Source organism: Lacerta agilis, chromosome 4 (genome assembly GCF_009819535.1).
Source record: "Lacerta agilis isolate rLacAgi1 chromosome 4, rLacAgi1.pri, whole genome shotgun sequence".
NCBI lineage: Eukaryota > Metazoa > Chordata > Lepidosauria > Squamata > Lacertidae > Lacerta > Lacerta agilis.
Genome location: NC_046315.1, coordinates 25,677,454 through 25,700,641, shown reverse-complemented (window position 1 = coordinate 25,700,641; position 23,188 = coordinate 25,677,454). Strand labels below are relative to the sequence as shown.

General features: G+C 38.8%; 1 protein-coding gene across 3 annotated transcripts; it reads left to right on the top strand.

The window, feature by feature from the left end:
• Positions 1 to 1,653: 1,653 nt before the first annotated feature.
• Positions 1,654 to 23,188, top strand: N4BP2L2 (NEDD4 binding protein 2 like 2). Of its 3 annotated transcripts, XM_033146480.1 has the most exons (11): positions 1,675 to 1,803; positions 3,351 to 4,591; positions 6,391 to 6,518; positions 7,228 to 7,316; positions 7,673 to 7,749; positions 8,782 to 8,925; positions 15,610 to 17,321; positions 19,486 to 19,571; positions 19,832 to 19,877; positions 21,252 to 21,432; positions 23,002 to 23,188. In XM_033146480.1, exons 2-10 carry the CDS (start codon positions 3,351 to 3,353, stop codon positions 21,323 to 21,325), a joined length of 3,597 nt encoding a protein of 1,198 aa, XP_033002371.1. In that variant the 5' UTR covers positions 1,675 to 1,803; the 3' UTR covers positions 21,326 to 21,432; positions 23,002 to 23,188. The 3 variants fall into 3 exon arrangements, with proteins under 3 accessions (XP_033002373.1, XP_033002371.1, XP_033002372.1); XM_033146482.1 differs by lacking the exon at positions 3,351 to 4,591 and having other exon boundaries at positions 1,654 to 1,803; XM_033146481.1 differs by lacking the exons at positions 19,486 to 19,571; positions 23,002 to 23,188 and having other exon boundaries at positions 21,252 to 21,392.

The window sequence follows — 23,188 nt, the reverse complement described above, 5'->3', positions numbered from 1 at the left end:
TATTTGGAATATAAACATTAACACCCTATTTTAATACAAAATAGTTGAGAATTTATTTTTATACTCAGTAATTATGAGCAACTAGACAATATTCCTTCCTCATCACAGCACACCTTATATACAGAAGCAAGCCCTGTTGGGTTCAATGGGACTTTCTCATTTGGCAAGGGAGTAGGTTTAAATCAAAACTGCTTTTATCAATCAGTCTTCACTTCCATAATTTTCCCCCCTTGTGCCATTAAATTGTTAAATTTGTAGTTGTATAACAGCTTAAGGGGAGGTAAAATATGGGTGGGGTTTCTTTGCTTCTTTGTATTGTGAGAGGAACAGTGTCTGTATGTTTACATTGCAATGTAGCCGAAACAAATTCCAAGTAGGTTGGAAAATGTACTTGGCCAATAATAATAATAATAATAAATTATTCCTATTCCATAAGAATGCCCTTTCGGTAGATAATGAAAAGCTGCCCTCACATCCTTAAGATCAAAGTGCACAATAATTTCCAGATGGGTTTGTATCATTTCCCCACCCACACCCCAACAGCAATGGCACTTTTTCAAGGTATGGAAATGGAAGAGTAAGAAAAGGTCCAGCAGCTGATGTAACTGTTCCTTGAAGGGATAGGGGTCCTGCCAGTAAATAAGTATAAATAAATTATAAATAAATCATAACCATGGCAACCTAGAGCTTAAACACTGACAGTTCTAGACAGGGCAGGCCCATGGATGTAGTCAGGATTTTTTTTTAGGGGGGCAGGCTCTATGTCGGGGGGGGGGGGCAGACAGAACCGAATTATCTGCAATGCAACTTGATGGGGGGGGCAGTTGCCCCTTTGACTACACCCATGAGCAGGCCCACCCATGGGGCAAGATGAGCAAAGAGATTTGAGCAGCAGGATCCACGGAGGCTGCAGAACCCAATGCAGAACTTTATGCTCACCTTGCTTGTCCCTGATGTAGATCTTCACTCGCCCCTTCTTCCCTGGCAGGGTGTGGGTGTGTATGTCATTTTGTGCTTCGCCTCAGGTGCCCCAAATGCTTCCAGGTGGAGCATAACACTTATTTTAAAACAAGCGAATTTAGATGCGAGCACAGTCCTGTGCATGCATACTGAGACCTCTTGGTATGTAAATTCAATAAATAATAAATAATACTCTCGCGGAAGCTCCATTTGACTCAATCCCATGTGCCTACGACTGCTTCTTCAGTTGCACAGGGCTGGATGTACCGTGGATAACAGTATCCATAGTTGGCAGCCACCACCACATCATCAGCACCAAAGCTCAATACAGTAAAGGAATTCCGGACAGAGGAAGAGACTCTCTTTGCTTCCCATATTCCCAGACGCCGCTCTCCCCCATTGAAATTGGCCCCGTGAGAGCCACTGCCGCTTTCCTTCCCGCAAAAAGCCTCTCTCTCTCTCTCTCTCTCTCTCTCTCTCTCAATCTGTGTGTGTGTGTGTGTGTGTGTGTGTGTGTGTGTGTGTGTTTAAATTCTTCTCCGCCCTCTCCAGAGTTCCACGTTCCTCATTTCAGCAGCATCACGTGAGCCCGCTAAGGGTTCGGGGAGCTGTAGTTTTCGGCGTGGCTGCCGCTGGCCTCGAGAACTACAACCGCCTCCCCCCGCCCCCACACGCGAGCAGCTGCCACTCGCGCATGCGCGGCGCGGCGAGAAACCGCCATTTTGGAAAGCGGGGGTTGGAGCCTTTTCCGGGGGTATGTTTTACCTCAGCCCCGCGAGCATGGCGGTGCCCGTCTGACCTCGGAGAGCCCGCTGGAAAAGCGAGCCGCGTCGTCCATTTGAGGTTGGTGTTGCTGCCTAAAAACGCGGATAGGGAACTTGGCTTTGGAGGGGATAAGAGTGAAAAGCGCGGGTTGGGTGTTGGTTCCGCGTGAGCGGGGATGCGCCTGGGGTCCCTCGAAAGGATCCCTCGGGGCTCTTGTCCTGTGCTTCTCGCTCGCTCTCTGGCGCCGGGGTGGTGGCATCGGGGCACGTTGTTTCCAGCCGGGCGGGTGGGTGGGATGCGTGGCGCACAGGAAGATGACGGAAGGCAAGGCCCCGGGCTCGGTGAGGGGTTGGCTGGTAAACACGCGGACATGCTGCGTGAAACGAGTGACATCCCATAACCTGCGCCTGGTTAAGGCATCTGGTGGGCGTCCCTCAGAAAAGGACACGGTTAAAATAGCGTGGTGACATAGTGTCTCATTATTAACCCACAGGGAGACTAAAAAATAATAAAAATAATAATATGCCTGTTGGGAATTATGTTCTCAGATAAGCAGGGGCTGGCCTCAGATTATCATCATATTTTACTGGTCTGTTCGTTTGGTGATTATAAATATGAAGTTTAACATACTCTGATTGTATGTTACTAACGCACAAGGACAACTTCCTTTTATTTAGTAACCTGCAGCTAAACGGATGTGCTTACTATGGTTGCAGGCAGGGCCGGATTTAGGTTTGATGAGGCCCTAAGCTACTGAAGGTAATGGGACCCTTTATATGCCCAGCTGTCCTTTGTCAACAACAAATTGTCACTGTTTTTTGTGTTGAATATATGCTATATGGTAATTTATGGGCCTAATAGGTATCTAAAGCCATTTGCACATAACAAATAGGAGCCTACACAACACAAAACGCTGTTGCTGTTTGTAGGTTTTATTTTATTTGTACATTTCCAAAATATAAGATTAAAAAAATCTTTTTTTCCCTTTAATTTTTTGTCTTATATGTAAACCCAGCACTGGTTTTAAGGCCCTTCCTCATGATTTCTGACTGATTTTAAAATGCAGCCCTTCAAGTATGTCCCACTGTCTTTCTCAGGGAAGAAATGCGCAAAAATGGAGCTTTACAGAACAATCCTATGTAAATAAGTTCCATTCTGTTTAATAGGACGGCCACAGTTCTGTAGTAGAACATCTGCTATGTGTGCAGAAAGCCCCAGGTTCATTCTCTGACATCCTCATGTGGGGCTGCGAATGTCCCATGCTTGAAAACTTGGATTACTGCTGCAAATAAATTTTAATGGGGGATAGGCAACATGATGTTCTCCCTATGTTTTTTGGAGATAACTCCCATTATCCCTGACCTTTGGTTGTGCTGATTGGGGCTCATGGGTGTTGGAGTACAACAACATCTAGAGGACACCATATTGGTTACTGCTGGTGTAGCCCCTACTGTGCTAGATGGGTCAATGGTCCGGCTGAGGGCAAGGCAGCTTCCTATGGGGATTAGTACCATCTAAGTGTGCGTAGGATTGCAGCCTTAATTAAGAAATGAGTCAGGTGTAGGTGGATACATGGGAAGAGTAACTGATATCATGCTGTGACTATATTGTTTTATTATTTTAAGATGCTTCATGAAAGTCAAGATGCATCGGCAACAGAGCCCTGTTCTAAAAGGATGAAATCAACAGAAGAGCCTTATGGTAAATCCTATGATGGCTTGCAAAAACTTCATGAAGAAATACATGTTAAAAAACCCCATAGTGGGTTTATTCCTTTGTCCATTTCTGATGAAAAGGCACAAAATGAAAAAGAAACTGCAGAAGTAAAGGCATTCATGGATAAAATACCAGTGTCACCAGAGCCTTCAAAGTCAGTAAAAAATACTGAGATTACAAGAAACAAACGTTTTTCTCCTTCCAATACCAATATACGTAAAAACAGAGAAGACAATGACTTCATCAAAGAACATAATGAAGATAAAGAATTATATAGCACAAGCAAAGCCTTTATTGGACCCATTTATAAAAGTAAAGCTGATTGCATACGTGATCAAAGGAAAAAGAGAGAAATGGTGTCTAAACAGGCTCTTCCTGGTGATGTGCCAAAAATAGAAGATGAATTGTCCCAATTCTATAATGAAATTGATCAGCTTGAAAATGATGAAAATCGTTTTGATAGTCACTTTCAGGGGACAGAAACAAATTCACTTGGGGAATATAATAAATGGAATCCACCTGGTGGTGGTCAGTGTTTTTATAGTAATGCACCAAGTAATCGTAGAATAGGCAGTGAACAGTATCCATACAATGACCCATCGGGTCACAGGAGTGACAACAGAAGGTGTTGTAACAATGAAAGAGATGTATGGGAAATGAGACAATTATGTAACAAACAGGATAGTTCTAGATTCTGGAATGATTCTGTGTCTCAGTTAAGGCCTAGTTGGCAAAACACACATCCTTTTATAATACCTTATGGCCCACCACCTCCTCAATTCACTCCTCGTTTTAATTTTCAGGAACCTAATTCCTCATCACTTCGTTCAGATACTTTCCATCCCCCAAATGTGGGACCATTTAAAAACACCCATATTAACATGAGTAGTGCAACATCTGATGAAAATAATGCCTATCATTTTAGTAATCATAATATACAGCCCACCAGAAATGGATATAACATGCCTGATGGACACATGGGTAATGGTTTCTGTGAAACTCGACCATGTTGGAAAGAAATTAAAACTTATCCAGATGAAGGATCAAGCAACGTTTCTCAGCAGTTTCCAGAGGGCAAGTTATGTGAGTCTCAAAAGCTGCTTCTGATTTTAAGAGGTCTTCCAGGCTCAGGGAAGACAACATTATCTCGGTAAGTGAATGACAACTTAATTTTAAGAAAGAAATCTGTTTTGTTTGATTTATTGTTTGTTGATGTTTCAAACATCATGGTCATTTCAGCCACCCCCCAAAAATAATTCATATATATAAATACAACATTAAAACACAATATCAACCTATCTATCTATCTATCGAAAGAAAGCTGAATATTTTATGTTGTGGACTCTTGTTCCATTAAAACATTTTTATTTTTTGAGAGCAATTCAAATCATCCAAGACATTTCACTGGTGAGACAGTAATCGTTAAATGGCATATGTGTTAGTAATAAATTTTGCTTTTTCAGTAATAAAGTTGTTGACCATTGTTTAAATGTTTAAAACATAATATTGTTTCTATTTTGTAACTGAACTTTTGAGTTGAATAATTCCATGATTGTATATTGTTCCTTTTAATTTGTATTTTATTGTATTCTTTGTATACTGTACTGCCATGAGAACTTCAGTTGAAGGGTGATCGTTGTTGTGATTATTTATTAAATTTGTAAACTGCCCTTCATCTGTACATCTGAGGGTGGTTCACAGCATAAAAATACAAGATAAAAACACAAAATACATAATAAAAGCCAGAACAAAACAAGCCAATAACCTATCCTTTGATATTATTAAAACAATTACGATAATGATAAATAATGGGCTGTATCTAAAGTTGTGCTATATGAATTTTCTGTCAGTGCAATGATTTCTGCTTGAACAATGCAACATTCTCCCTTGCTCCTCCCCATGCCCATGCCCTAAATTTGTTGTAACGGTCCCCCAAACCCTCCAGAACCAATTTGGGGAAGACATGGGTATAGGAGGGTGGAAAAATTCCATTGCACAAGCATAAATCCTTGCAGAATGAGTGCACTGAATACTGTCCATTATTCTTTTTATTTAATCCTGAAAACTCCAACAGTGATTGAAGCTGATTTTGAATGCAGCTGATATTTAAAAAAAACAATATTGAATGTCTGTTACTTTCTATTGAGGATCACAAGATAGGGGTTAGGGTCTTAGGCGTCCTGACTTTGAATTTCAGCTTGGCTATGGTTGATTTGGTCTGAAAGTTCTTGTCCAGAGTTTTCCCCATGTATGAGATAGCAATAATGGTAGTTTGGTGTAAGAATTAATGCATGTAGGGCTATAAAGAGTACAGTACTTGTTTGTTTCCATGCATTTTAAGTTTAAAAACAAAACATTAAAAGTAGAAACAAGGTACAACAAAATAATTTTGTGGCACCTCAATGCCAGGCATTTACTATGGCTTTTGTGAACTATGGTTGGTAGATGATCTATTGAGTGTTTCTTGTGGCTGAATTTAAAAATGATCCTAGTCATGGAGCATTCTAGGTAATGAGGTTCTAACTTGTGCAGATTGGCTGACCCTGCAGTGTTTTATGTTCTACAAAGCAAGTCTGGATGACCCCACAGTTGGTCCATCAGGAGTAGAAATTCACATCCTGTATCCTCTGGGATAGTTTTTCTGCAGTCTTTGTGGACTGAAAGGAAAATGAAGGAAGCCAGGAATATTTTTTGCCAATATTGTATGGCCAGTTTTAGCAAGTGAGCTGATGTAGAAGTGAGTAGCTGAGTTTTCACCAGAGAAGTTTTGTGCTCTGGGCTTCAGGGAAGTTGTGAAATGTAGTGAGATAAATATGAGATTTATAAATAGTTGACTTTGCAGTGGAAACCAAAAGTACCTCCAAAATAAATGAATAAAGTGTAATATGTTTTGCTTTCCAAAAACAAGATTTGGCTATCTTGTAACAGTGTTGCCTTTTCCTTTAACAGTATTCTGCTTGGTCAGAGTCGTGATGGCATAATATTCAGCACTGATGAATTCTTTCGGCAGAACAATGGGTGTTGGTCATATGATGTTGGTCAACTAGGTGCTGCTCATGACTGGAACCAGAAGAGAGGTGTGAACATATTAAACTTAATCATGTATAATTTTGTTAATGATATACTTAAAAGTATGGATGTAGTGATACAAGAGTTTGTGGTAGAAGATCCACCAATATGTGCAGTTGGTAGCCTGTTAAATATACAGAATGGACAAATTTCTTTTCCCAAGACTGGACAAAGGAGCCTGTGGTTGTTAGATGCAATAAAGGAAAGAACTCCTCTGCCTTTGGTAGTTCTGGGGCATGTAAAAGTTTAAACAGGTTTTCTCATGTTTCTACAGTGGTAGGAAAAGTTACATTTTCTGAAATTTTTTCTACAGAGTTATGAAATGCACATGAGCTCCACTCAGCCCAAAACACAACAGTAGCACTGTCACACTATTCTTGTGTACAGAAGCTGGCTTGTCTTCTCTTTGTAGATGCAACCATTTTGACTTGCAAAGGCCACATCGCCATTTTCTCACAGAAGTCTATCTGGATTTACTTGACTAATGAACTAATCAGTTTTGGTCAATTGTGAACCTTGATGGGAAAGAACAGATAAGGCAGCTATTGGTATTATATAGGAAAACTTTGCCTTTGACCTGAACTTGATTCTAATGAGATCATTGAAGAGGAGTTTGTTGTATCATTGGCAATTTTGTAGTAGACTTTCTACCTTGTTATTTGAAGGAAGTGATATTTATAATTGCTGTTTGTATAATTTATTATAATTTTATTGCAGCAAGACAAGCAATGGATCAAGGAAGATCCCCAATTATAATAGACAACACTAATACACAAGCCTGGGAAATGAAGCCTTATGTAGAAGCGGTAAATAAAACAGCATATTTCTTCCTCTCAGTGAGAAAACTAAATGAATTAATCAGTCTGATTTTATTTTTGACAAATCTACATTTTGTATTATCTTCAGGTTATAATTTATGTATGTTTCTGTAAATCCTAAGCTTTCCCCCTGGCAAAATGCTGGTTTTCAGTCTGCTGAACTTGCAGCACAATCATATGCATCTTAGTCAGAAGTAAATTCCACATATTTAAATGGGCTTACGCCCAGATAAGTGTATAAAATAGCAGCCTTTATCAGAAAAGCTTGTTTCTTATACTTTCCTTTGGAAGTTACTACTCTGTCACTATTCTTTTTATAACCATAATTCTTTATCTTTGCTTAGGCTCTAGAAAAGGGCTACCGAATAGAATTCCATGAACCAGAAACATGGTGGAAGTTTGATCCAGAAGAATTAGAAAAGTGAGGTCTATGTTTTGGTTTTATTTAAAAATACATGAAAGCTTTGAAGTTTGTTATTTTGATTATGTAACCAGTGAATCAGCTTTTAAGAACAATGGCATATATCAACTTGTAAGGCTTCTCCCTACTTCTTCAGCATTAACCCTGCCACGAACTGTCCTTTTGACAACCATTGTATCCGCTTGTCTCACTGAGGATTGTGTTCTGCACACCTTTCAGTTTCACCCTCCCCTTTTCTATTCATATATCTTAGTAGAAATGAATAGTAATAAGTCTGATGAAACTTACAAAGCTTTTGATTTTTTTTTTTAATAAGGCTGCTGCTGAAAGCATAATGATAGTGCATTTTATTTGGAACTGACAAACTGTTCTGCTTGCAGAACAAAGCTTTCCTGCCTCCCACTTTTTCACAGCCCCTGAAAAGACACTCCTGAAGGGTGTGGGATATGACATGGGTGAATGCTGTGAATAGCGGGCTGCAATTGGTTTAAATTGGGGACTTGCCCTTTTGTGAACAGAAGTGCCTTCTGCATATGCTGTCACTTAACTGGATCCAAGCCAGTATTTGTAATTATTTCAAGAATGCAGTAAATGGAGTTATTGGGTGCACCACCTAAAAATATAACCTAGATTAAAATATTGTCAGACTTTTTTTTAGTATTTTCTCATTCAAACTTAATTTCAAATCTTCAAGAAACTAGATTGTTGAACATGCAGATAATTTCCTTAGGATCTTGATGATGCTCATTTAAGTGACAGAGGGCTGTTGGTGGTAGGTTTTGGTTTGGCTCTTTAGTGAAAAATGACCACTGGGAAAATACAACTCTGCAAAAAGGAATAGCAAAGGAGAGCAACAGCAGCCTAATCTTTTGTGCCAAAAATTGCTGTTTGCCAACTGTCTTTCTACTCATGAGCAAAAACATATAGGAACCTGTTTGACCCTGGACAAACTTCTTAAGAAAGACAATTTGAAATCATTCTGAGAGATTCTATAAATTGATCAGACTTGAACTTCATTTCTTGTTTTTGTAGGAGGAATGAACATGGGGTCAACCGTGAGAAGATTGTTCAAATGTTGGAAAGATATGAATATGAAATATCAATACCCATTGTCATGAATTCGGTCCTGCCTTTTCACAAAATTTCACAATGGCCACCTCCACAAAGAAGACAGAGGTGGGGAGCCTCTTCAGACTCTTGGAATACTTTCAGTGTATCAAATAGCCGATAACTCGGGGTATACTTGCTAAGGCTAATTCTCTTTTCAGAAAGCAAGCTATAATAAAACGCAGCGTTAATAAATTGAAATTTTAAAGCCAGCTTAACTCCTAGTGTCGGATTGTTTCCAAACTATTCTGCTACTTTCTTTTGAGGGTTAAATAATCTTAATGCAGATAATTATCCCTTGGGGAATGCTTATAAATAATGTAAATACATGTTTAATATTAAAATTTGAATGTTAAATATTTTTAAAATATATATTTGTACTAATCTTGGTTATGATTAAGCCCTGTGACAATGTGGATACACCAGGTGGTTTTTCATTGGATTTTAACACAAGAGTTTTTGCATTGTAAACTGTTGAGCAGTTTCTTTAAGAATTCTAAATAGAATATAATGAATTTTTAATAAATGCAGGTAACCAGAAGAATAACTCAGTATATATATATAGGTGTTGCGTTTGAACCTTTTTTTACTGCTTTCAATCGCAGTCCAGTTCTAACAACTTTATACCAGTTGTTTCAGTTAAGTTTATTAATCAAATGTTGGCATCAAGCTGAAGCTCATTTTTCCATTCCCATTTATTCTTTGAGGTTTGTTGTTGTTCAAACAGTCAGTTATGACAGTAGTAGTCTAGACCCTGCCCTGCAATTAAAACCTCTGACTTCAAAACATCAGCATACAATTTACATGGAATCCTGATAAGTTCAGTTCTAGAGATTTTAATATGAAGATTACATTGTCTTTTTCTAAGTTCACACTATTGTAGTATGTGCAAGCTTGCTTTTTTTTTGTTTGGTTATGCGGCTTTGTCATGAAAGAAGCAATAAATGAAATACACTGAAAAAGCTGGAACTGTATACATACCGGTATATGTGGACATTGGAACCAGTTACTTAGAGCCACATTACATGAGCTATGATATAGGCAGTAGCCAATTCATCCGAAGTTTGAGGCTGAGCTGGCATGAGGCTTAATTATTGTTCTAATTTTGGTTTTTTACCATGTAGTGAAAATTTACTGAATGTTTGCCTCTTTTCTTGTCACCCAATTGCTGTGCTCTCTTGTACTATTGTTTTAGCAATTCATTGTCAGTGTAATACAATTAGTGTCTTGAGTCTGAGCTTTATGGTTTAAGTTGAATGAAAATATTAAAATACCAGTGTGGTCCATTAGGGCTCTCCAGTTGTGGGTTGAGAGGTAACTCTTGGGAATATCAGGTAGTGACTTTGTCTTAAAGCAACCTTATTTGTCCTGTTCTACATGGAAAATAAATCTAACATAAAAGACCCACTTTCCATCTCTTGATAAATATGTTTGCATGACACACAGTTGGAGAATCTTAACTAAATTCAGAACATTTTCGTGTTTGCTCTGGAGACATGCTTTTGTCAAACTTGTTGGTATCTATAAATCTCTGAACAAAATAAAAACGGCTTATATCTGCTTAATAAATACATATTTTTAGGAGGCCATTGCCATCTTATTTCAGTTTTGCTACTCAAAATGCCTGTTTTGGCCCTTTGGCAACTATGTCAGCCCTGCATTGTTTCCATCTGAGAAAGCAGGGTGTAGTTCTCTGTTAGTTGCACATATGCGTTTCATGGCTTTAAAGGGCAGTAGTTGTTGGGGAGGCAGAGATAGTTTGCTACTCACCTGCTTATTTGGAGACAGTATTGCTCACCCCAGGTGAGCAGAGAGACTGCAGATTACTGCTACTATATGCAGATCACTTAATTGTCAAAGACAATTATGAAACCTGGTTTTGAGTTTTACTAATAAGGGGCTGTTAATATGAGACCTTTGTGGAGCAAGAGAAACTTTAGGCTTCTGTGAAGGAAAATGCTAATTGCTCATATGTATCTAAATGAAAATCTGATGGCTGCACCAGTCACTGTAGAAATCTCAACTTTTTGGCATTAGTTAGGAAAGGATTTTAAAATATGTCAATCACATTTGCTACTTTTGCATTAAGCTAGCTTACACAATTAAACAATATAATGCTTTTTACAGCATTTCTGTAGAAGCCACTGAATCACTAATACAAAAATAGCCTCATTTAAACAACTAGGATTATAAGCTATGGGCTGAGTGTGTTAATAATTGGTACCCAGGATGTTCAAGTTAAAAATGTTCCTACAGTTTGCCTCAAGTACATTTTTCTCCCTCTGTTATTGCTCTTTAACATGGGAGATTCAACCTTTGTGCTGCTGCATTGTGGTCATACAGTCCTTAAAAAGGCAGGATATATTTAAGGATATACTGATAATTGGCACTTTGGTAAATACTGTGATTTAGTAACCATATATATGGAAGACCAGGACCTTGGTATATCATGAACTTCTCCTATGTAAGCTCCATTGGAAGTGCATGGCTGCTGTAGAAGAGCACAAGAATGATAAACATAACCAATAAAGTACATGCATATTTCATGTGCCTCATTTGAAGAACACAACAAGAGTTGCAAAACAAGTCATCTTTGGGGAAAGAGGCTGAAGACTCCATAGAATAGATTGGTTGTATGCTTTCTATCATTTTGCTCTTGTGTTCAGAGCCCTGCTCACTTGCATGGCACCAAATTTGCGAAAACTTCATCGTAGGTGTGTCAGCATTGGATTGGTGATCAGATATAACCAGCATACTTTTGCAACTGTGGGGGGAAACGTACATAGTTCCTATAGCTTTAAAGGTTAGTTAACAAAAATTTGATTTCTGTGGCTGAGATCCAGACTTGCTCCATTTGTCTATCAGTTTTTAAGATCCTGCCTTAAAGCGAACCCTCTAAAAAACTGCCTCCAGAGGTTTGCAGGGAGCCTATGGAGTGTTTCCTCCTTAAGGGGACTTCCTTTTTCTTGTGCTTAATTGGAGGTTCTGTGCCACATACACAAGGGTTTTAGGTACTAGTCTATGCTTTGCAGAAATATCTTAAAACGGTACTTTTTAAAGTCAAATTATTCATATGTTTAAACTATATAACAAAGTTCTCGGTTACTAAATCTGGAAAAGTAGAAGCAAGATAGTAGCCATGATCTAGGGATGTTGGCACAGAATGTATTCTTTGTAACTCCTACCACACTGAAAATTTCTGCAGACATCAGATGTGGATATTCACAACCATGGCAAGAGACTGATTGGAAGGCTCATTCTCACATATCCTGACCAGAGTTTATGTGTGCGGTAAATGAACCTGTTATGTCATCTGGTAGATGGTTTTATTTGTATTTTAATTTTTGGCTTTGTGTAGCAAGCAGTTACCTGTAAGTGAAGAGGGTATATCTCTGGATCTACTCTTATTTGCCCCACACACTTAAAACCTGAGTAGGGTTGCAAATGAGGTTACATGGATATGCATATGTAGGAACTCTATGAGGTAGGTAGGATGTTCAGTTAAAGGTAATTTCTTGAACCTTAGTTATAAGAGTAAAGTGTGCTAAGCCTTTGATCTTTTCTAATTATTCCTTAATAGGTAGTCTTTTTATCTGGTAAGATTTGCTGTGTAGGTATGTAAACAGCAACAAAGTACCTTTGTTTGGTTTGATTATTCAAGGTTTATGCTAGCACAACTTTCTGTTTCATTTTTTAAAAAAGATGAAAGGGCAGGAGAGGATTGAAAGCTTGCTGTATAAGTCAGACTCATCAGGAATAAAGTCTTTAAAATATTTAATGTTGTTTTTGTTAAGTGACTTGCGTGTGTTCCTGTTTTCAATTGTATTTCTGAAATGTGCATGTAAATACTTTTTAGTAGAAATTTTTATTAAATCTAAAATTTTGAATGATATTTTGCTGCTTAATTTGTTTGCAAATGTTGCATTTTGAATGTTTTTCAGTAGTAGAGGTTGCTATGAATATCCAGTCTGGTGACTTTAATACGTTAAATATATATATATTTAACAATGTTCATGTATCTCCCTTGATTGCTGTGTCAGTATTTGAGTATCTACAACAGGGAGTGTAAAAATGTATCACTTTTAGTAACTGGCAAGGTGTCTTCCCCCATTGGCAAGTGGGATGTGTAGAGGACTTTGTGGCTTGGGATGTAGCTGCACCCATTCATCAGCGTGATTCAGTTACATCATGTAAGTGTGGGTGGATTGTCCTGCCCAAAGTTGGCATGATTCATCAGCCTGCATTTCCTCCTTATAGCAGGCAAGGAGCTACATTGTTCCTAGTCATAAATATAAGAGAAACCTCAATGTGTTCATACTTCCTGCATGTTGCTGCCATAAATGGGGGGGGGGGGACGAGCAAGAAATAACTTGTGTTAACAAAGAATGAGTAGTGTTTTGGGAGGGGAACTAATATTTCCAAGATGGACGAGTACCTGATCTAGTGAATGAAAATGAATCTGCTCTGCAGGGCCACATAATATCTTCCAATACTTGCAATGTGTGAAGGGTGGGCATCAGGTATAAAAGTGGTTGGTGGTGAACTAATTGCTTAGTAAGGAAGTAGTAGGGTTTTTAAAAATTCTACCATGGGAAAGAGTATATATTTTCAATTTGATTTTGATCCATTTAGGATGCAGCCCTATGGTCTGTGTCTCTGGAGCAGCAGGACATTGTTGACCTCACTCTCCGCTGACAAGGATGTCTGCTTCCAGAGGCCTCTTGGTTGCAGCTGTGGAAGCATCCATGGCTGTTGGTACTCTGGCAGCCATAGGAGGCAGATTGAGAGTCGCTTTAGATGAGGACGCAAAGCTCCCCTGTTCCCATGACAAAGCAGGGGGTGGGGTGGGTAGGAGAAAGAGGATATGCCAGCCTTGGAACTTGTATGCTTATTTTAATTCCAGTGACTACCCCCTCCACCATCTTACTTCCAGGCCAGTATGTGAATAGGAGGGCTTTGTATTCGTTGCCCTTCCACCAAGGATTCTGCCCCTGCTCCCACAGAATTGCTTTGCCCGGTAACATCAGAAAGGTGGCTAATGCAGCTAACAATAGAAATCAGTCAAAGCAAGACATTAAAATGTCAAAACCAAGTAGGCAAAAAGATGAAATACCAAATAATGCTAATCAGATAAAGTCCTGCCAGCATAAATATAACTTAAGGAGGTCCTGTTAAATTAACCAAGTAGATTGCCCCCTTTGTGTTTCTGCCAATCATACTTGGGGAAAGGTGGGACATGTAAAATGCCTACTTGGTTGATCTTAGATGGCAATAAGGTTTACACTACAGTCCTTTTGAAAGCCTAGTCCCAAACAATTTAGGGCTTCAAAGATGATAACCAGTATCGTGAACTGAGCCTGGAAATGGATCAGTGGTGAGTACAGCGGGGGGGGGGGGGGAGCAGTTGTATGCTCCAGAAAACTAGCCCCAGCTAGAACTTTTGTAGTAGTATTTGTACCAGCTGTACTTTCCAAATGCTTCTCAAGAGCAATCACTATAAAGAGTGTGCTGTCAGTAGTCAAAATAGTTAACTGAGGCATGTGCAACTATAACCTGAGCTCCTCTAAGAACGGGTGCAGTTTGTGCAGCAGTTTAAGATTAGATCAAGGATTATTCCTAAACAATGAGCCTAATTTGTGGGGAGGAATGTAGTTCCATCCAATATAGGCAACAATCTTGTTCCCTGTTCTTAGCGATCAGGAGAATCTCTGGGTTGAGTCTCCTTTTTTTGGCCCATATTAAGTCTTTCAGTGATATGGCACGGGTTCAAAACTCTATCACCTCCTTGGACTGGAAAAAAAGAGAATATTGGTGTCTTTAGTGTACTGATGGCACCGGATCCAAGAAACTTAATATTTCCTTTACACACTTTCAAGCTTTGTCTTTCAGACATTTTGTCAAATGCACACTAGGAATAGATAGCAAGTCAACAGCTTGCCACTCTTCCTCCAACTGCATCTCTGTTTTTATGCATCCATACTAATTAATAATGCTACCCGTGAATGCTGAATTCAATACATAGTCAGAATAGGCTTACTACAATTTTGATGGTTTACCAACACAATCTTACATTTGCCAAGCACTACTTTCAAATAATTCCCCTTATTTTCACAACCATAAAACAGTGGCTTAAGCACCATAATATATTTTGAAAACCTACAGTCCAGGTCTAAGTCATTCTAATTGAATTAGTGGGGCTTAAGAATACTTAACTTTGATAGGCCTGCTTTTAAAAAAGAGTTTATTACTATTTAGTTTGGAAAGATACACTTGCATCTAGCTGCTCAATAAGAATGTTTGGGCACTTGCAATCATACAAAAATGACACGCCTAGGTCAACTAGTGCAACATAACTGGTGGCAGAGAACTAGAAAAGTACTACCAGAGAAAAAGGGTTGTTCTAGAACTGATGTTCCTAATGGTATTTTTCTACATTCAAAAATTATATCCACCTGTAATCCGATGGTACAGTCTTTTCTAGCACCTCATTATGCTGCATATGCAGACTCAGCCTTAATTTCCCTCATTTCACTGAACCGAAAGCAAAAATTAGGCTGCAGTATTAACCTCTACTAAGGAAATGCTATATCCTAAATGTATCCTAATACATTTATTTCTTCTGGACAACCTCATTTTTTCTTCAACTCAAATGCATGTTTTGGGGTTTTCATTTTAACTAGGAACTTTGTAACTTATGTTTTTATTAAAATTATTCTTAATAATTTGTTCATATTTAGTTCTTATTCTGTTTAGGGAGTCGGTTGTAAAGAAGAGGCACAGGTTGCACAAGATGAAACAGAGGAGGAAGCAAAAGAGGAACAGAAGAATGAAGGGTGCTACCATGAAAGCTATGGGGAAAACGTCAGGTGGACATTTCACTCCAAGTGATGAAGAGTCATCACACAGTGGCCTGGAAGATTCAGAAGACAATGGAAAATCAGCATATGTGATTGGGCACCAGAATGAGCTAAAAGAAGGTGTTGAGAGTGACTCTGCCAATGATAACAGTCTAACACATAGTGAGTTGCAAGAAGGAAGTGTCCTTGTTTCTGATATGGTGGATCCAGTGTTGGACAATTCATTAAAAAGGAAAGCTTTTGCAGGAGACGGTAGTCTACATCTAATGCATTTGCCATCTGCACCTAATGAAAACAGAACTGAACAATCATTCAGTGATCATTTGCCAAATGAAATTAAAAATGTAAACTTTGTAGAAGGCAAGAGCAACGACTTGGAGTATGAAAAGCACAGTTCTTCTCTGAAGTTGGACCACGTTACTGAAAATAGTACAAAAATACTGACAAATAGAGAAGACAAAGACAAAGCTGCATCTGCTGAAGTCACATTTGATTCTGGCCCAGAAAGGAAACTGCTCAGCGATGAGGAAAAATTAGCCGCTCCTCATCTTCCTGGGCCATCAAAAAAGAATGAGGGAAATATCTGGGCTTTCTTTTCTATTGACTTGGCTGACAAACAGCCCCAAACCACCTTGGACAAAAGTGATTCCTGTTTGAGTTGGCCTGATGGTACATCTAAGATCATGTATGAGCAAAGGCCAAAGAGGGAGAGGAGGACCAAGCAAGTATTTTCAGGAATGACTGGAGAATTGATTGAATATCAACCTAATAAAGAATTAGTGAAAGGAGAAGTGTTACATGGAAACAACAGTATAACAGATTGTGCTCAAACACCCCAGCTAACTGAGAACATCCATAGAATGCCATGCACTGAGACAGGTGAATTCATGACAGAATTCAGTACTAAAACCAGTGATCCAAACAATGTAAGCCTTTTAGCTACACCAAGGAAAAAAGGAAGATGCAAAAGGATCTTCAAGTTGGCCCCTAGCTTTGGTTTACCCAGACAGATTCCAGTTAGAAAGGACGAGCAAGTACTAAAGGATATTGTTGTACTGGTGGAACAAGAGGAGACTTCAAATGAAGAGGCTAGAGAAAAGAACAAGCAAAGCCTTGGCTGCTATAAACATCCAGTACGTTCTAGTTATGATTTAGTAATAGAATCATCTCATCTTGATGTAGAACCTCTCTTATGTAAATATTCCAGCCAATTTGCACAGAAATCTATGGACTTTTCAACAAAAGTAGTCGCTCCTCCAATTCAGATATGTACTTATGTGTCTTGTAGAGCTTCCTTACCTAGCGAACAGCAAGCTGTTGCTTTTGATCAAGCTGTGGAAGCTAACACAGAGAAAAAGAGGGAGAACATATCTCCAGATGTTTCAACTACTCAGCCAGATATTTTGTGTTCAGTTCAAGAAACTGACTCTTCAGCTGAAAACTCTGAAAAGATACAAGAAGTTAATGAAACTGAGCAGCCGGAGTATTCCCCAATCAAATACGAACAATATCCTTTGAAAATGAAAGCCAGTGTTTTGGGGCTTCCTTTATCCCTAGGATTTGCACTTCAACTTGTAGAACATTTTGGTTCTCCAGGAATTCCACTGGGTAACTAATTTTTTTTTTGGGGGGGGGGGAAACAAGTGATACAATTTGGCAAGTTAGGTACTTATTGCTTAGCAAAGTTGCCTAGTGAGCCAACCACTGCTCTCTCTCTCTCTCTCTCTCTCTCTCTCTCTCTCTCTCTCTGTGTGTGTGTGTGTGGCTAAGTCCAAAGCAATACATTCAAAAGAACATTACACCAGCTGTAGATGGGGTCTTATATATAAGAGAGTCCTACCCACAGCTGGTGTAATGTTCTTTTGATTTTATTGCTTTGGACTTAACTTTTCCTAATAGAGACTGAATGCTTTTGGGTAACGGTTAGTGTTTAACATCCAAGAAATTTAAAATTCCTCTGGCTATTTTAGAATGAAAATTAAAAATCACTATACATTCACAAAATATTTGATTTTAACCCTTCAGTAAATGTTTGTTCTTAATCTTTGGATTTAACCATTATCAGCTTGGCATTCATATTATTTATACTTCAGCCTTATGTGTGGTCTCCTACCCATGGGCATTTCAGTCTACACTTGCTTACCTTCAGCAATGACGTAGCCTTCAGCAGTTTCTGGAACATTAACTGAGCCCACAATCTTGGCCTTTTCAAGTGTTACGTTATTCCTTTACAAGTCTTATATACACATTTAGTGACTTCCCCCAATTTCCTTAATTAGGCTTGCGTTACAATAGCAACATTTGTAATTGTAGAGGGAAATACTGCAGTGGGGAAAATTACACTGCTGTTCCATATTGTGTTCTTCTATAGTCTTAATCATGCCTAAAATAAAGATAAGTGCTGATTTATTTTAGCAGGCCTGCTCTGCATACTTGTTTTCATAGCTGAATGTGGTTACAGATTACCTGGGCCCTTCACTTTCTGCATACTCTTGGTCCCCTTAATTCTGCCTACAAAATCCAGCTTTCAGTCTCAACACAGTATGGAGGTTCAATTATTCCCAGTCTCTTTGTAGATCCTAAAGCATCCACTACTGCTTGACACAACAAATTCGATGCTACTGTTTTCAGCATTTTCTTCCCAGCTTGCTTCGGAACATTTAACAAGTCTACATGCACATACCCACAGAAGAAAATTAAGCACTGCTTGTTAACATTTCTCCCTCTAATGCTACAGAAATAATCCATGCCAACAGCAAACCACCAGTGCTACCATAAAAGTGTTGTTTATAGTACCCTTATCTAAAGAGCTGCTTGCTGGGTGAGACCAAAGGTCCATCTAGCCCTGCATTCTCCCAGATGCCACTGGGAATATTATAGCCCTTTCCAGGTATTTCTGGTATATGGAAGTATATTGCCTCTGAATATGGAGATTCCATTTAGAAACTATGGTCTACCTGTCATTGATAAATCTATCTTCCATAAATTTGTCTTAAGATTTTTTAAAGCCATCTGAACCACCAGCCATGGCTACATCTTGTGGTTGTGCAATATGTTAAGTATGTGTTATTATAAAGAAGGAATGAGCCATAGCTCAGAGGCATTGTCTGCAGGATGTCCCAGATGTAATGCCCTGGCACCTCCTACCCGAAATCTGTCTCGAGCAGTAGATGCTGGGAAGGACCTCTGCCTCATGGAAAACTGATGCCAACTGAAAAAAATTGGGCAGGATGGACCAGGACATCAGTATGAAGCTGCTCCATATGGGCATATGAAAAAAGTGGATTTTTTTGCCCACATAAATTCTGTTTTATACACTGCTTCGTTCTCTGTACTGCCACACTGACCTTTTTTTATTGGCCGGTACAGTGTGTTTACGTCTATACAGACACTCCCAACACTTTTTGTTATCTATGTGGCCTTGTAGGTTCACAAATTATTTACTGCAACATCCAGTGATAACTGCACGGGTGCATGAACAGTAGTAGATCTAGCCCCACATACTGATTAATTGGATCTCCCAATACAATAATTATTTTTATCGGAATTCGTGCATACTCTTAGTTGCTAGTTCCCAAATATTTTAACGGCACGAGAAGTCAAGATATCAGTGCATGTGTGTCTCAACTATGGGATATCTGTATTTTGCATGCTCAGGTTGTGACACTAGTAACAACTAAAATTACTAGCATGCTTCTCAGGTTATAGTTACTCTTCGTTATTTGCAGTATGTAGGTCAAATAACCACTTTGTGCAAAATCTTGTTTCGTAGACACTTTATTACCAGATGATTATGTAGTTCCCCTTGATTGGGCAACATCAAAGGAGATCTATTTACTGTGGAAGACATCTGTGGAGGTATGAATGTTAGTTCTCCAGCTACCTTGCCATGCAGATTATGTTAATAACATACATCATGATAATTGCTCCACAGCCATTGGACAAAACCAACATAAGCAGTGAAGAAACATGCACTGCTTGCTCATTCTGTCAGGAATAGCTCTATCTTGATGGGCTGTCACCCTGTAGAAAAAGGAAATTTTTATGTTTTCTTGTGGCTGAAAGAAATAGAAGACTCACATTTTTTAATATTAAAAAACCCTTTAATTCTATTTTAGAAGAAGCAGAAAACTATCATATCAAAAGAAGACAGCTCCTTACCCAGTGAGTATAATCTTTTGCTTAATAAATGGAGAGGAAGAGGGAGGAAGAGTTCACACAATTCCCAAATTATTACCAGTTGCAAAATATTTTCTGCGTACTTTTGGAATGTTGTGCTCAGACGTTTGTCTAAATTTTTGCATCTACAGATCTGATTGAAACGCAATGAGTTGTTGTACCTTTTAGCTACTATTTGATATAGAATATAAAGCGGAAAGGTCTTTTGTTCTTCTGATCTTGGAAAATGTCATGGATTCTCACCTCCTTGATGACAATTTATTTTCAGGCAGCCAATAAATGATCTGTTGAAACGTGTTAGTAGCAATATCTGCACTGATCCCAGAGACTCCACTGTCAAAACAGGGCTGTTCTTCTAGTGCATAATCAAGCTATAGAATTCATTGCCACAAAATGTGGCGATAGCCACCAACCTGGATGACTCTTAAAAGTACAGACGGATTCATAGGGACAAATCATGCCTCTGAATGCCATCTGCTGGGGAACAGTAGCAGTAAATAGTATTATCCTATGCCCTGCTTGTGGGCTTCTCAGAGGTGTCTGGCTGAGCATCTACAGGGCCCTGCTGTTGGTGTCTCCTCATTCTGAACTGCAGAAGATTTGCACAAGGCAGAAGGCCGTCATGGCAGTGCCCCCACCCCACCCCTTGTTGCAGAATTTCCCTAAATACCTGCCTGGTGCCCACATTAATGTATTTTTAGTGCTGGGTAAGACCTCTGTATTCTCCCAGGTTTTGAATATTTTTAGTGCCATTATAATATCACTTTAACAGTTGTTATTAATATTAATTAGCTGACTCTGTTGTTGTTGTTGTTGTTGTTGTTGTTGTTGTTGTTGTTGTTGTTGTAAACCCCTGAAGAAAGCAGGATTGAAGTTTGCTTGTATCCCCCAACCACCCTTGTGGGTCAACTTTGACCCACAATCCATCAGATGATTGACAGGTGGGTCAGCACACCCACCTGTCAAAGTTGGGCTATGGGGGAGATTTGGTCCAGTGGAGCAGAAAGTCCTTACCCCTGTGTTATGATGATTGGTGTGTTTCACTCTGTGAAGTACTTGGCTCTCTAACTAATCCCAGCCTCAGAGGCTTTGAAGTCATTTATCTTTGGGCAAAAATAAAATAAAGGGATCTAGAGTTGGCCTGGAAAGTTGGATGAGGATATCTGTTGTAGAGATAGAAAGGGAAATAATGCAGCAGTATGTATAGTCAGACAGGATTGCATACAGCAGCAGGTTGATGGTGGGAGCTGGGAACCAGCCACACTTCCTGGTTCCTCTTGGAAGACGACACTGATCAACAGGTATAGATAAATCCATGTAAGATCCAAGTTAAGGCTGCTTATGTTGGTTTCTTTGTAGCTGGTGAAACTGCCCAAGAAGGTTCAAATAAAGATGATCAAGACAGAAAAGCATCTCCCGAAGCCAATCCATAAATGCACTTGGAAGAAGCACCCTTACTTTGTCAAATAATCCAAGCAACGATGGTGGCGTGTTCTGAACTTTTGTCTAAAAATTAAATATCAGCATAATGTGCAGAAAGGTACATGGAATTTATATACATACATATGCATGAGAAGATCTATGTCCAATCTGTGTTTCGATTTTTAGGTTAACTATAGGCATCTATCTTTTCTGTAAATGAATATCCACAGACTGGGCTCCATAGGATGGTGATATAGCTCCTGCTACATTATTATTCTCAGCTGCTGAGAGCAAATGTTTAGATTGGGATATGATATCATATTAGAGTGGCAAATAGTAAAAGGAACTATTTGCTTTACTTAAATAAGGCAGATTTGATAAGCTTTAAATATTGATGCTACTTATTTTTTCCTCAGATGTTGGATTCCATCTGATAGCAACCCTACACATTACAACAAATTATGAAAAGGAAAAGTGCAAGGCTCGAGATCATATGACCTCGAGAGCAAGATCCCATGTCCCTTTTTCCTTTGGATATTGAGTGTACAAATCAAAGTTAATCTTTTAATATGGAGGTATTGTTGGCAGTAATAGAACATTTTTGCAAAGTCATGCTTAAGATGTTTACCTCCTCTTCAGATAATATTCCAGAGTCTGGGTGAAAAAATTCTGGCATCTGACCACCCAGTTGGGAAGGCATGTAGTCTTAGGTTTATTTTTGACTCATTTTTTTTATCCTATGTACCCCATATTTTAATCCAGAGCATAATTGTGTCACTTCTGCCTGTATCAATTGCAAAAATACGGCCCTTTCTATCTGTTCCCTCAGGAAAACTCTGTTCCATATCCCGGTCATTTCTTACCTACACTTCTCCAATCTCTTCCTCACTGGTTTTCCATTGTCTTAACTTGGTGTCTTTGCATCTATTCAGCACTCTGAATGCCAAAATAATTCACCATTCTCATTGTCCTAGTCATAAGATGCCTCTTCTTAGATCAACACTGGTTTCCTGTCTACTAATGAATACAGCACAAGCTCCTTCTTAACTTGAAAACACTCCAAAGCCAATTCCCCTTAGCTCTCCATGCTTATATCTTTACACATCCCTGCTGATGACCTTTACTTCTCCATTTTCACTACTCTCACCCATCAGATCTGCTCCCTCAAAAGACATCGCCCCTTCCTTTTCCTTTTGCACTTTTCTATAAAGCCTTTGCACAACCCCACTATATCTAAGTTTGTTACAGAGCCTAACAATTGCATCCATTTTCTCCACTTTATTTTTTTCCTTGTTGAATTTTTGGGGCAGCAACCATTTAAAATCTTTAAAGCACTATATACACAGATGGCACTACATTAATAAAAAAAAATAGTAATAATCAATATGCAAAATACGCATTTTCTGTGTTGAGAAGTGGTGTTTGCCAGTTGGCAAACTGGATATATATATATATTCCTCTACCAGCCGAAAGAAATAATACTTCAAAAAAAAAAAAAAAAACCCTGCTCCCCACAAAGACACAGAGTAGCCAATCTGAGTTAATTACAAACATTATCATTGTGTGTGTGTGTTCATATTTCATATTCTGACTGAAGGTGACAATTGTAAAACTTTAAATCAGCACTAATAGGCTTGGGATTTTGGTTTGATACTTCACTAGATTTTTTAAAAATTTTGTATTACAGAATTTGCTCAATTTTGGCTTTGTCACGGATGGACTCAAGTAAGTCACCTATAACTAATGACAACAACGGCGGTGAGGAGAAATGCAAATTCTAAAGGTTGTTGAAAACATGGCCTACAGTCACACTGCTGCTTTCTTTCCATGTAGCCTTTGAATTTTGTTTTGAAATAAAATGAAGCTTTGAAGAA

Bases quoted from the DNA above. Each gene is read 5' to 3' on its own strand.
- N4BP2L2 (XM_033146480.1), top strand. From the start codon at position 3,351: ATGCTTCATGAAAGTCAAGATGCATCGGCAACAGAGCCCTGTTCTAAA. The intron at 4,592-6,390 runs GTAAGTGAATGA...TTCCTTTAACAG, and splicing joins GGGAAGACAACATTATCTCG to TATTCTGCTTGGTCAGAGTC. The intron at 19,572-19,831 runs GTATGAATGTTA...ATTCTATTTTAG, and splicing joins TGTGGAAGACATCTGTGGAG to AAGAAGCAGAAAACTATCAT.